Here is a 13868-nt window from a genome sequence, read left to right as displayed (position 1 = left end):
ATTATTGTTGTATTTGTTGAGGGTATGGGCTCCGTAAAACTGTTAGCCAGATCGTCTTGAGAAGCCCTGCAAGTCTAATCTAGAGCAACGTTCCTCAGAATTTACTGGGTCTACGAATTTCTTGGGGGTCTTGTTGAAATTCAGGGCCGTTCAGCAGGTCTGGGGTGAGTAGGAGCGTCTGCACTTCGGATCAGCTCCTGTGATGCTGCTCGTGCTGGTCCGTGGACCACACTGTGCGGACGCCTGGAGGAGGGTCCTGGGCTGCAGGGATGCCGGGGGCCTAGCCCGGCTCTGCCACTGAGGCCAAGTGGTGTACCTTTCTGGGTCTTACTTTTCCTAATCTGAAGGGAATGACGTCTGCCAGCCCTTTCGAGCTCTAACATTTTATGGTGATATGGGAGGAAGTAAAAAGAACACGGAGGCAGGCTGCAGCTCTGAGCAGGTTTACGTCCTTTTAGCTGTTTATTAATAGTATATCTTAAATGCAGTGTGAGTGCCAAACATTAAAGTTTTCCATATTTATGTTAGAATGGGGACCTTCAAAAAATAAAACAAATGATAAACTTACGACTTAATAAAGAAATTGTGTGTGAAACACACTCCCATCTTTCACACCTGTTGTGTTGTTTTTATTTTATCAGGAAATACTCCATAGCTTGGGTGGGATTGAAAACCTCGCTCAGGTAAGACTCCTTTTGCACTGGCTGGCCTTGCCTTTCCTTTTTATGCCATGGCTTGGGGCAGAGATCACACAGGTGTGTGACAGAAGGTGTCTTTCTCTTACCTGCGTGGCCCACCAAGGAGAGGACCAGGCAGGGCAGGTAGGTGTGAGCGTGAGACAGGACACTCATAGGGCAGCGAGGGACTTGGGACATTTTCTCCTGGCTAACGGGGTTCACTGTACCCGGCCTGTTGAAACGAGAAAGTTCTATGAAAAATCATCTCTCTTTAGTTAGTAAGGTGAATAAATGGGTGTTGGCTGGCAAGCCCAGGGCCTCAGCATTGCCCACACCGAATGATGGGAGAAATTATGGAGATGCTCATAACTTTCCCACAACACAAAGAATTACTGCGCTCACTAAAATGCTAAAATAAATGACAGTGTGAGGAGATATCTTGACTTCACTTACTTTTCTGCTTTGGTAACTACTGAGGGAAGGTAATGAGGTGAGTGAGTGTGCTGAGCCAGTCCAATGTTTGGGTTTATTAGTGCAGTCAGACGAGATTTCCAGGCATGGCATTGAGTTGAAACAGTGCATTCTCCTGAAATCTATACCATGTATGGAAAGAATAATTTTCATCATAAACCTTTGGCCCTGCCAACTCAGTGCTGAGGAATTAATGGATGGTGAAGTTTAATGGCAATTTACTGTTAAATCTATTTATTTTTTAAAATTTTTAAAAATTATTATTTGTTATTTTATTTAATTTTTAATTTAATTTTTTTTTATTCTTGGAAAGTTGCTAGAACATCTAGTTTTTATTTTTAAGGAATTTTTAAAATTGGCTAGAGGTTTATCTTATTTGATAAAATAGTCTTTTATAAAAATTATATTGTAAAGGATCTTTTTATTCACTTTACTTCCGTTAAAGTATCAGGAATTTACTTACGTTTCTCTGAACATGTTTCTTATTATAGTCAGTAATCCACAGCCAGGGATTGTTAGAACACCCCATACATTTCATTCTGATTATTGCGCTCTGCTTGTATGCTGATTAGATATAATTGAGGCTGTTATAAAACCTAAGGTCGATAAAAATATATGCAGTGTCTTATAAAAATTCTACTAAAACGGTACATTGAAGAATTAACATTCTGTGTACTATGTATTATGCATCTTATTTGTTTGCATTTGGGGACTAAATTACAACACAGACTTACTCAGTTATGAGTTGTTTTGGGACTTTTGAGAGTTTTGTCAGTCTTTCCAGCTCCCTCCCTCCACTGCAGGGCGTTCAAGAGAAAAGGGACCCAGAAACCCTCCAGCTTCTGCGCTTGAGAGGCAGGCCCAGGGGCACGAGTTTTGTGTGGTGAACCCGCTGCGCCACCTACCGCCCATTTGCAGAAGTGCAAGTCTTGTCCCCACCTGCCGTCCTCCCTTCTGACTGGCCTGTTGGTTTGGTCCCTCCTGCAGTGCATGGAGATGGTGGCCCACGGGTACCTGAGCCACGGGGAGGCGCAGCACAGCGTGGACAAGTTGGTCAACATGACGTGTAAGCCTGTCCTGGGGACACAGCGACTTTCCGGGAGTGGGGTTTGCCGCAGGGCAAGTATGTATGAATATGTATGAGTGTCCCCTACACAGTGAGGGATGAGAGTCCACACCGGCTGTTACACTCGGTGGCAACATGTGCCCGGAGGGAGATTTTTAGATCACAACACTTACCTTGAAAAGCCCAATTTCATAATTAAAAAGATTTTCATTGAGCACAGTCTTATCTTAGTGCAAGAGAAACATCCTTTCCTAAAAGCAAATTTTACTAAAAATATTTTTGCCTCCTTTGATGTCTATTAAAATGTCAGAGACTGTTGAGTTTTCATCTATCAAGCTGGGTTAACAATACCTCCTTCCAAAAATCTGGAACATTCGGAAAGTGAAAAAGGAGACAAACCCCCTGATACGGTGATGATTATGGGAGACACTGCCCTGTGCGAGGGGGAGCTGCTCTGGCCACCCTCCGTCCCCTCTCTCCGGACGCTCCTGCCAGCCCACCCCCCCGTCTCTCCAGATGAGATGAGCGTGGAGGCCTGCTGCTGTGGGGGCTGGCCCGCTTCTCTGTGTGCGGAGGCTGGTTTCCCGTGTGTTTGCAGGACAGGACGTTGATTCTCAGTTGCAGGAGAGAGGAATCTGTGCTGAGCGTGAGGCACCAGGAAGGTTCTTGCAGGCCAACCGTTCCCCTCAGCTGAGGAACTTGCTGATAAGCCCATCACCTGAAATCTTTATGGGGAGGATCTTGGAAGGATAGGTTTCACTTAGAACTTGTAATGATGGTGAGGAACTCACCTGGCTCTTAAGTGGAAGGAAAGATTTGATTTTTGCTCTGTCCATATTTCATTATTACAGCAGAAAAATATGGTAAATACTAGTTGAGCTTGAAGGGTGATTCTTGGAGTAAAAACCCACCCCCGTCCCCCCGCCCCCTTGTCTCTTTCGTGTTGCCTGTGTTCCTCTTTGTCCTCTGCTTGCCCGTCAGAACTTGAGACCTGAGGTTCTGTGAGCACTAACCCCCTTTAAGCTTCAGATCCGTCACTGAGATATTTCCTTCTTTTATAGACATTTTTCAAAAACTTGCTGCTGTCAAAGACCAAAGAGAATGGGTCACCACAAGTGGAGCCCACAAGGTGAGCGGTCCCAGGAGGAGCGGGCGTCTCATGTGGCGCTGGTTCACATGCTAGGGTTCCGAGCCCTCGTGGTCAAGCCACGTGTCATTGTCATTCACAGACCTGCTGGCCTCGCCTAAAATTAAATCCCTGCTAACTCTGTTATGTTCTTTACCAGCCCAAGGAGTAATGTAGAAACAGCAAATAGAGGTTTTCTGAAACATTTCTCTTTTTTCTGTGCCATTAAACTGTTTACTGCTTAACTAAGTTTGTTGCTTAATTTAAATATTGCTTGAAACACCTTGAGTATATATCAGCTGACCCTAGGTGTGTAGTTACAAATAAATGAATGAAGAAATAAATACATATATACATGTATAAATACATTCCACTTGGCATATGTGGATATATTAGTTTTAACCGTATGAAATTACTGTGATCTGTAGCCCAATTTCACGTGTTTTAACTTTATAATGAGATGGGTATATGAGTCCAATATGTATCTTAAGATGGCTGAATGCAGGTTTAATCAAGACAGACTGAATTGATGTTTATAACATAGCTATTTAGACAGTAGCTGCCTGGAGCCAGGTCTCAGTAATTCGTTGAGCTCTTCTGTCCCAGGAGGCCACTTGCCAGCATATCCTAGAGCAAGGTTGCCTAAAATGTGTGCACATATGCCGCTCATTGTAGGGGGTGATTCTGGGTGATAGATGGGTCAGCGTTTTTTATGTCGATACCTCTGTATCTCACCGGTGTTATCACTTAGGCTTTGAAGAACATTTTTGAGCAGCGTTAAGGTGTCAAGGGTAGACATGACACAAGTTGGGAAAATGGTATGTCAGTGACTGAAGTTTGGGAAACAGTATGTTAGAAGACAGAAAAAGGGAGAGAGAAGAGGAAGAAAGATAGTGGGGAGGATGGAGCCATGAAGGGGAGAACCCACATGGCGGAAACCCAGATCATCCTGGAGGCTGTTGCCGGGGTCCCAGCTCTGGCCTGAAGCGTGTTTGGGTGTGTGCGTTTAGTGGACTCTGCGTTCTAAACGCGGAGCGATGACACATGACTTTGCATTCATGGGAATTCAGAGAAGGTGACCGATAAGCCGCAGAAGACTCCCAGCTCAGTCGTGTTCCTCGGCCCCTCTTGCCTCCTGTCCTGGGCGAGGAATGGTGACGAGGAGCTGGTCTGAGGAGGGGGAGGACACCGGCCCCCGTAGGAACTGGGAATCGGGAGTGTTTAACAGATTTTTTGAGGTTAAGCCTTTACGATCTTTAGACGGAAACACTATACTGTTCAACAAGCTTGTAGTACTTACGTAATTAAAACTTACTTTACTTCGTTTTTCAGACATTAGTAAATTTACTCAGTGCCCGAGATACTAATGTTCTGTTGGGTGCCCTTCTGGCCCTGGCTAGTTTGGCTGAAAGGTAAGTGCATTTTAATAAGTTCTGTTGCTGTAGCAATTTAGATGGGAGAGGTGGCTGCTGTGCATAATGCTGATCGTTGCTTTTTTGTGAATAGTACGTAATTCCCTTTCTCCAAAGGTTATCAGCATACTTTTATTAAATTTAAATTGATGACATATAATACTTATTGAATGTTGGAATTTGATGTAGCCCTGCCCCATAGAGCTCGGTTGCATTTTGTTTCTACTCCTGGGATGAATTTCATATGAGGGTTACGGTATTAAAAGAAAAATATGGTAAAATGCATTTTTTGCAGTTACTAATAGTTTTCAATTTGTAGTCCAGAATGTAGGGAGAAGATAAGTGAACTCAACATTGTAGAAAATCTTCTGATGATTTTACATGAATATGATTTGCTTTCCAAAAGGTAGGACTGCTAATGGGAAACAGACAATGTCTTATATTTGATGAAAGCAACTATTGTGTTTTTCACTATGTCATGTTATTTACATTATTAACTGAATATCATGAGTCAGCTTGGCATTTATTTTTCTATTTCAGTTTATATAAAGGAACCAATAGGAAATAGGTACATTGATTTATCTTTGGATCTGCATTACTTCCTGAACTGGTTATAGATTTGAAATATATAAATCTTATGATCGAATCATTAATGTTTTTGTTCATTGCATTTATTTCCATTCTGTTGCCTGAAGAAAAGAGACTAAGATGTCTCTACTTTTAGTAATTTCAGATTGTGTATTGAATAAATGATTATATTGCTAAAATCTGTTTTGCTTAAGGCAAGTAAAATATGTGAAGAGCTACTGACTTATTTCATGACCATTTGTTATTATAACTCAAAACAGAATCTAGAGTAAAGTGAATTCATTTTCACTTGAGCTACATGTTGCCCTAAAAACTTACTGTACCCAGATAGTTACAGAGTTGCAACCTGTATCATTTGATATTTACTCAAATAAGTCATGATTTTCTCAAGTGGCAAAATAGATAGCAGAAATCCCCAGTAATGAAACACTGAGATTTAATTCCTAGTAAATCCCTTGGATTCTTCTTCTAAGCTAGTTTAACCCTCTTTACCAACTACACCTGTAGACTTGGTTATCGGAATTCACTCACCCACCAGCCTCTGCACAGGTGGACAGACACACAGACCATCAGTTGCATCATAACATTGTAGACGGGGTGGTTCCAGAGCTCACTTGAACCTTGTGTCTTATGTCATCATTATTTTCATTTTATTCTCCAGATATTCACTGAGCGCTTGGCCTTTAATTTCCCTGCATCATAGTGTTTTTGCCATCACGTATTAATGGCTTAATTTTGCAATCACATAGTAGGTTTCTGAAGACTGGGAGTAAAGCTTTTCGACTTCTTTTGTCTCGAGCACAGTGCAGGTCCCATTGTATGAACTTGGTCCCTATTTGCTGGTTAGTAGGTTTTTAGCCAGACCAGTGGGGATCCAGTAAGGCTATGTCTTAGAAAGTGGTATCAGAAAATTGTGACATGCAGGCTAAATTTGGCTCCCTGCCTGTTTTTGTAAATAAAGATTTATTGGAACACGGCCATGCCCGTTGATACCTGCGTGTTGTCTGTGGCTGCTTCGGCACACGTTGGCATGGCTGGGCCGTCATGATGGAGACCGCATGGCCCACAGAGCTGAAGACGTTTGGCTGTGGTCCAGCCCTTTACAGAAAGCGTATGCGGACCTGTGGCTTAGAACACGCTGGCCTGCTAGTCCGTGCAGCGATCGCAGCCCAGCCTGACCGGCAGGTCGGGGCCTGAGCCTTACCCCGACTCTCGCGCCCCCCGCAGGCTGACGGCGGAGTTGCTGCGCCTGCTCTGTGCCGAGCGCCAGGTGAAAGAGCAGTTGAAACTCTACGAGGGGGTGCCTGTGCTCCTCAGCCTGCTCCACTCGGACCACCTGAAGCTGCTCTGGAGCGTCGTCTGGATCCTGGTTCAGGTCTGTGAGGACCCCGAGACCAGTGTGGAAATTCGCGTCTGGGGAGGCATCAAGCAGCTGCTTCACGTTTTGCGAGGGTGAGTCAGGGCAGGCTGTGGCCTGCGTGTTTGTCTCTGCGTCACCGGCCTCCAGGCCAGTGCCAGGAGTGGAAGGCTCTCAGTCTGCAAATGTGGCTTGAGTGGAAACTCAGGAACCCAAAGGAAATGTTTGTCTTGCCACCTTTTTCTTGAATCAGTGTATGCATATAGCAATCCCAACAGTTACCATAGTTACTGCCATTTTACTACAATGTCTGCGTGTGCATGTATGTCATCCAGCTACAAAGGGAAGGCAAAGCCTGCACTAAGGGAACAGGTGTATAGTCCCTAGTTAGAATGGGAGAAAATCCTGTTAATCAAATGACTGCCATGTTCCCGGCTCCGGTCCCTTTGCTCCTCTTTTCTCGCTAATCCATCTCAGGGTTTAAGGTGAGCTGACGCCTTCTTACCTCTCTTGTAGAAGTAGAATCTAGTGACATTCAAAGCCGTGCATCTGGGAAGGAATGGTTTGTTGAAATAGTTTCAAACTGAAATTCTCTTGATTTATGTTGTAAAAACTGTTAACAACGACAAAAAGACAATAGTAGATATTGTATGTATTACGTCTATTGAAGTATTGAATGACAGCATCTGTTGGTACTATGAGTGGGAAGGTTCTATTAGCTAAGATTATTATAAAGCTTAATTCATCCCTTTAAGTACTGAATCAGAGTTGAAAAGGATCGTGTCTGCCTGAAAAAGATCACATTTATCTGTAGTATATATATATGAAGCTCATTCTCATAAAAGCAGAGTACCTTACCAATTTTGATATGACTCATCAAATCAGTACTATTCAGACTTTGGGCCTGTTGTGCCCGATACCTTGATATTGTGGAGCTGTGTGTCACCAGCTCCATTCTCTCTGAGGGAACATTGCAAAGCATCAGAACAGACCGTAGACATGTCAGCAGTGTCTTTGTTAACAATTTCTGTCATTACCAAAACCAAGGAAAAACGTGTAGACTATCAACAGTCTACTTGCTTAGATGAGTATCACATAAAAATCTCAAGTACTTTAAAGTGGAAATTATAAATCTTTCATTAGTGTTGTGGCATAATAAGCTAGCCTGATAGTCAGAATAATTAAGCTTGCAGAGGTTTTTATGTGGAGTGAGTTTGCAAGCTGATGATGTTGGTGGCGGTGGTTTCTGTTACTGGCCTGTCATACCTGTCGCAGTTGCTGTGGGCAGCCCTCTTGGAGAGCAGCTATTTTCTAGATGGTAAAATTAAATTATATGACAGTTAGGCAATACTTCAAGGACAAAACCTGCCTTTTGACCACATAGAATTGAGTTGACTATAAGGCACTAATTTTCCCCTTTTGTTCAAGCCATAACTATCCTTGATAGAAGAGAGTTCTTTTGCAGCTAAAGAGTAGTTTTCCCAGTCCATGTCTCTGGTGCAATGTTAGTCATCTCTTCCCTGGGAAGATGATGTATGTCAACACTTACTCTACGTTAAGAATGGCTCTGTGCTCTGGGAGAATTTATTGCCCCAGCTGGGTAAACAGTATCCTTTCAGAGTTTGGGCTGCCTGGAGCTGGTCTAAGGGGCGAGGTTGCCAGGTTGTCTGCTGGCTTGAGTATGAACAGGCTCTATTGTCAGGCGGTTTCCTGGAAACCTGTCCCTGGCCATTCACCTACAGTCCTCAACCCAAAGGCAGTTACTGAAGGGCTGCATACTCTTGATCAGGTAGAGTGATCCCTAAAATTCAAGCTTTAACGTAATGAACGATCACTGATTGTGACCATCCCTAGACCCAGCTCCACCGCCTTCCCTGTGTTCGCCAAAGGGGGGGTCCAGTGGGCCCAGGTGACACAGGAGGGAGCCAAGGAGACTCTATCTATGTTATGTTTGGGCATGCAGAAATCTACATAGAGCTGCTGCCATAAAGATAAATAAATGAATAAACAAGTTTATAGTGTATAGTACAGGGAAAGATATTCAATATCTTGTAGTAGCTTATGGTGAAAAAGAATATGAAAATGAGTATATGTATGTTCATGTGTGACTGAAGCTGTGTGCTGTCCACCAGAACTTGACACAACATTGTAAACTGGCTATACCTCAATAAAAAGATGTGGTAAGCAAGTAGGTATGCACATAAACAATTTGAAATTGATAATCAGATTTAATTGTTTATTTAAATATAAATTATTTCTATGAACTTTTCAATACAGCGAAGTTAAATGTTTAGAGTTTTAAGTCATTTAGGCCAAAAGAATTGCCAAATCTGTAAAGACTTATCTCAAATATTATGAAAATTTCAAATTTGTCTATTAGGAATTGAAGTTCAGCTGATGGAAGTGTCTCCTTACTAAGTGCCAGAAGATTCTAGTTATAGTCACTTTGTAACCGAGTTTGGGGTAGTAACAAATCAGTGTGATTTCTGTTTGTAAAAGAGGGAAGATAAAAATACTATCTACTATATACCTGATCAGGAGATTATTTTGAAGCTAACAGGAGATGATGGAGAAGGAATCTTACAAAATGTAAAGCATTTCTGGGTACAGCAAAGTGTTTCAGCTAAACTGACTATACTTAAATAAAAAATAAATAAAATAAATAATATATATATAAAGCATTAAGCACATGTGAAATATGACTATTCTAATTACCCTTGCTCTTTGTCTTCAAATGTGTGTACTTTATGTCCAACACACAAATGTAGATTCATAGGCAGGTTTGGGAATAAGGAGAAAAAACACATATGGTAGCTGACAGAGAAAAAATTGTGACAATGAATATATATATGTTCACGTATAACTAAAAAATTGTGCTCTACACTGGAATTTGACACAACATTGTAAAATTATTATAAATCAATAAAAAAATGTTAAAAAAATTAAAAAACAGAAAAAATAGAATTTTTTAAATTAAAGGTAATGGTGTTATATCTTCAAAAAAACGAAAAAGGATAAATAAATGAAAAAAGCATGGTGACCATGTAGAACAAAAGGGAACAAGGCAGATAATGACAGACAGATTATCTATGGTCACAGTTGTTGCCCTGAGTAAGCAAATGCTTTGTTTCATGAAAGACATTAAACAGAAAGTGACATTTATGAAACGAGAAGAGAGATGAGATGATAGGCCCATTAAAAGGAGAGCAGACTGGTACTGCAGAGGTGGGAAGGAAGGTGAGGACTGGGTCATGTCCGCAGAACTGAGCGCCAGGAGGAACGTGGAATTAGCAGAAGGAAGGGCACGCCTGGAAACGTCACACACAACACAGAGGAAAAAGACCAAGGAACAGAGCAACCGGAACACAAAGGACACAGCCTGCAGAAGATGGGTTTTCAACACGTGGTTCATCGATATCCCTCAAATCGAGAGTAAAACAAGGAATTTTTGAAAAACCTCTGTGATCTAATAGGAGAGAGCTTTCCTAAAATAAAAGAAGATTGGAATGTAAGGGGAAAAGACAAAACTCAGAATGATGAAGGCAGAGGTGTATTCAGGTAACTGGCAGGAGTGTAGAGTTCAAAGCAAAGGGGGCCGCGTGGAGCCGTGGGGGAGGGACTGGCTTCTCAGTGACCGGTGCCCGTCGGCTCAGTAACCATGTTGGAAAAAGAGCAGGGAGATGACTGCTGCCTCACACCATGCACACGATCACTCCCAGGTGGACTGGGGGTCAAACGATAGCGCCCACGCAGGAGGGTCCTCATGTCCCGGGGGAGGCCGAGATCGCTTCACGAAGCCCGTTTACACAGGACCCGGAAAGCACTGACCCTGCAGGAACGTGGTTAATGTGGTCTGTGCATTAACTTCTCTTTTTCAGAGACAGAAATTTTGTTTCTGATCGTTCTTCCATTGGAAGCCTGTCTAGTGCCAATGCCGCAGGCCGAATCCAGCAGCTTCACCTGTCGGAAGATTTAAGCCCTCGGGAAATACAAGAAAATACTTTCTCTCTGCAAGCAGGTATTTGTATCATGTTACTATGTTTTATTATTAGATGCTGCTTAAACTTTGTGTTCTGGTATAAGATTATCATGATAATATTAATCAGGTCCAGTCTAACTTTAAAAAATGTGAAGTTTAAAAGATGTGAAGATTTGCAAATGTTAACCACTATATATAAAAATAGATTTAAAAAATTTCTTCTTTGGAGCACAGGGAACTATATTCAATATCTTGTAATAAGTTTTAACAAAAAAGAATATGAAAACGATTATGTGTATATATATATATATATGACTGGGACAGTGTGCTGTACACCAGAGATTGGCACATTGTAACTGGCTCCACTTCAGTTTAAAATATTTGCATTAAAAAAAACTGTGACGTTAAATACACGTGGATGCCTGAAACGTCTTGGTACCACCGTTGGATTCGCAGGTTAGCAATACCAGACATTCCTCCCCTTCCACGTTCTGGATGTCTGGACGCCTGGGATTGGATGCCTGGCCCCTTCCACTTACCAGTTCTGTGGCCTAGTCTATTAACCTCCCTGAACCTCAGTTTTGGCTTTGGTAACGCTGGTAATTGTAGTTCGTACTCTGCTTGTAAGGGTTAATTTGGACACTATGTTTAAAGTACTCGCTATTTACTGAAACATCATAGATGTGTATTGAGCACTTGCTAAGTGCTGGGCACGTTGAGCACTAGGGGTTGCAGTGAACTGGGTAGAAGCAGTCCCTGCCTCCTGGTACACAGTAAGTGCTCAATCAAAGACTGCCACGGGGTGTACGAGCCCATGAGTTACATCAAGAGGAGAGTTAGAAGCCGTTGAAAGTCAGTTTCCTTTCTCCCAGAGCCAAGCCAGAAGGGAAGTTCATGTTGTTGCCAACAAAACTCTCCCTGGCAGGCAGTTAGGGTTTTGACGTAGCTGCAGCAGTGCGGCCGCGGCGATGACAGACATGCTGTTTGGTGGTTTTCCTTGCAGCCTGCTGCGCGGCCCTCACTGAACTGGTGCTCAACGACGCCAACGCCCAGCAGGTGGTTCAGGTGAGGAGGCTGCTCTCCGGGGCAGGGCGCCAGGACCGCGTCACCGTGGAGGGGGCCTGCCTCTGGGCACCTGTGTCCCAGAGCGTAGCTTCTGGGATCCCGTCAGCATGCTTTTAAAATGTTTCCATGTATCTTATTTAATGTATAGAATTCTGTTGTACCTTCTTGTCCTTTCTCTTTTAACTCACCTGGCCTAAAAAGAACTGCCATGTAGTTAATTGATGATGTTTCTTCCCTGTATGATGTGCAGTCTTTCTCATTTTCTTTATCTTTGTTTTTTTTGAAACTATTCTGAGCATAGAGGGTACCATGAGTTAAGCGTAGCAGTCACTTTAAGAGTTCATCAAGTTGTTCAACTGGGGGCGATTGAAACGCACTAAACAAAATATTTATTGCAAAGCAATAATCGCAAAGCATTATTCATTATTGAACCCCACTACATATACAGTTATACACATATGTGTGTGTGTGCGCGTAAACACACACATTTGTATACAACCCTTGTCTGTGTTTCCATTCTGAAACTTACTTCCTGCTTGTTGAATTTTACAGAGGAAACTTTCTGGGGGGTCAGTATGACATAACTTCAAAATACATAAATTCATAGAGTTAGTAAGAGCCCCGGTCCCCAGAGCTCAGCAGATCGGGGGTGGTTGGTGGGGCTGGAGGAGGCTGAGTTCTGCTATCATTATGTGCCGTCTTGGCCCCGAAAAAGTGACTTAGCCTCTCTGAGTTTGGCTTAGTCATGCATCTAACAGGGACATTATAGGCGAATGCACACAATAGCTATAAAGACTAGGTGCAGTAAGGCACATAAAGCTCTTCACAGGTAAAATCTAAGTGCCCACACAGAGTAGAATTCAGTAAATTATAGGTTTAATAGATAATAAAAAAGTAGCAGTAAGGTAATACTTGGTATTCATTCCTCCCTGTCGGTATTTGTATTGGAATAAATTTAGAAAGATGTTAACTGTTTACGCAAGTAACTTTCATTCTCGTTTTGTTTTGTTTTGGGTTTTTTTTTGGGGGGTGAGAGGAGGTAATTAGGTTTATTATTTATTTTTAGAGGAGGTGCTGGGGATTGAACCCAGGACCTCGTGCATGCTAAGCATGTGATCTGCCACTGAGCTATACCTCCCCCCTCATTCTCTGTTTTTAATCTTTTCTATTTCTTTTATTTCTTTTCTTTTCTTTTCTTTTCTTTTCTTTTCTTTTCTTTTCTTTTCTTTTCTTTTCTTTTCTTTCTTTTCTCTAATAATTTATTTACACATATCATTTAGTTAACAAAACTATAAAGGGAGAAATCATATTTCATAATTAGATTAATTAAATATTTAAAGTGCAAAATATAAAGATATTTGGATCCCTTTACTCTGTCCCCTTTTTGGCCCCCTACTGTTTGTTTTAAAAGTATTTAAATCACTTCTAATTGATATACTTTGCTATTTATAATTTTTAATGACAGTTGAAATTTTAAGATTGTGGTTATAGTCTTTGGTGTTTAAAAGTATTACACTGACATACTTTGTATTGTCCTGTGATATTTACCTATGGTTCCAGAATTATACTAACATTTCTTCTGTAATATTTTTAAATTCCTTACTTCCTTCTTTATGGCATTGTTCCTGGTCACTGATAACATGGCACCTTTATTCTTCCAGGAAAACGGTGTATATACAATAGCAAAATTAATTTTACCAAACAAACAAAAGAACGCAGCAAAAACTAATCTATTACAGGTAATAAACATGTCCATTGTTCCTTAATATCAAGTTACTGAAATCTGGGGAGATTTTGATAATATAATCTATAGTTTTTTAGAATTTTTAGCCCCTGTACTGACCATGAGGGAAAAATAACCACGAGGGAGGCTGGCATGAAAACAGATGTTATTAAAACAATGTAAAAGGCTTAACAGTGGCTTCTCTGCAGGGAATTAGGTGATTTTATTTGGATAGTTCTTTGCTTATCAGTAAGTTCTGTTTTTTTAAAAAAAACACAGCTTATGTATCAGAAAATAATGAGGAAATTATATACCATCTTTAAGCTTGGGCCACAGTCACTAACATTCCACCTTCACAAAGCTATTCTGTCAGAGGCATCTTGATGGTGGGGGGGGGTCCTGGC

At 41.7% G+C, this 13868-nt stretch overlaps 1 protein-coding gene across 2 annotated transcripts in view; it reads left to right on the top strand.

Moving 5' to 3' along the window:
- The window catches only part of NEK10 (NIMA related kinase 10), a 162462-nt gene that overhangs the window by 35548 nt on the left and 113046 nt on the right, over positions 1 to 13868 (top strand). For both annotated transcript variants that reach the window (XM_072940891.1, XM_006200747.4), the window contains exons 7-15: positions 642 to 683; positions 2136 to 2214; positions 3276 to 3343; positions 4673 to 4752; positions 5072 to 5158; positions 6568 to 6792; positions 10576 to 10715; positions 11680 to 11741; positions 13403 to 13480. In XM_072940891.1, coding sequence (XP_072796992.1) covers positions 642 to 683; positions 2136 to 2214; positions 3276 to 3343; positions 4673 to 4752; positions 5072 to 5158; positions 6568 to 6792; positions 10576 to 10715; positions 11680 to 11741; positions 13403 to 13480 — 861 coding nt within the window. The remainder of the gene's footprint in view (positions 1 to 641; positions 684 to 2135; positions 2215 to 3275; positions 3344 to 4672; positions 4753 to 5071; positions 5159 to 6567; positions 6793 to 10575; positions 10716 to 11679; positions 11742 to 13402; positions 13481 to 13868) is intronic.

This window comes from Vicugna pacos, chromosome 17, assembly GCF_048564905.1.
Source record: "Vicugna pacos chromosome 17, VicPac4, whole genome shotgun sequence".
NCBI classification, from domain to species: domain Eukaryota; kingdom Metazoa; phylum Chordata; class Mammalia; order Artiodactyla; family Camelidae; genus Vicugna; species Vicugna pacos.
The sequence above is the reverse complement of the archived record's forward strand: the minus strand, read 5'-3'. Positions and strand labels throughout refer to the sequence as shown.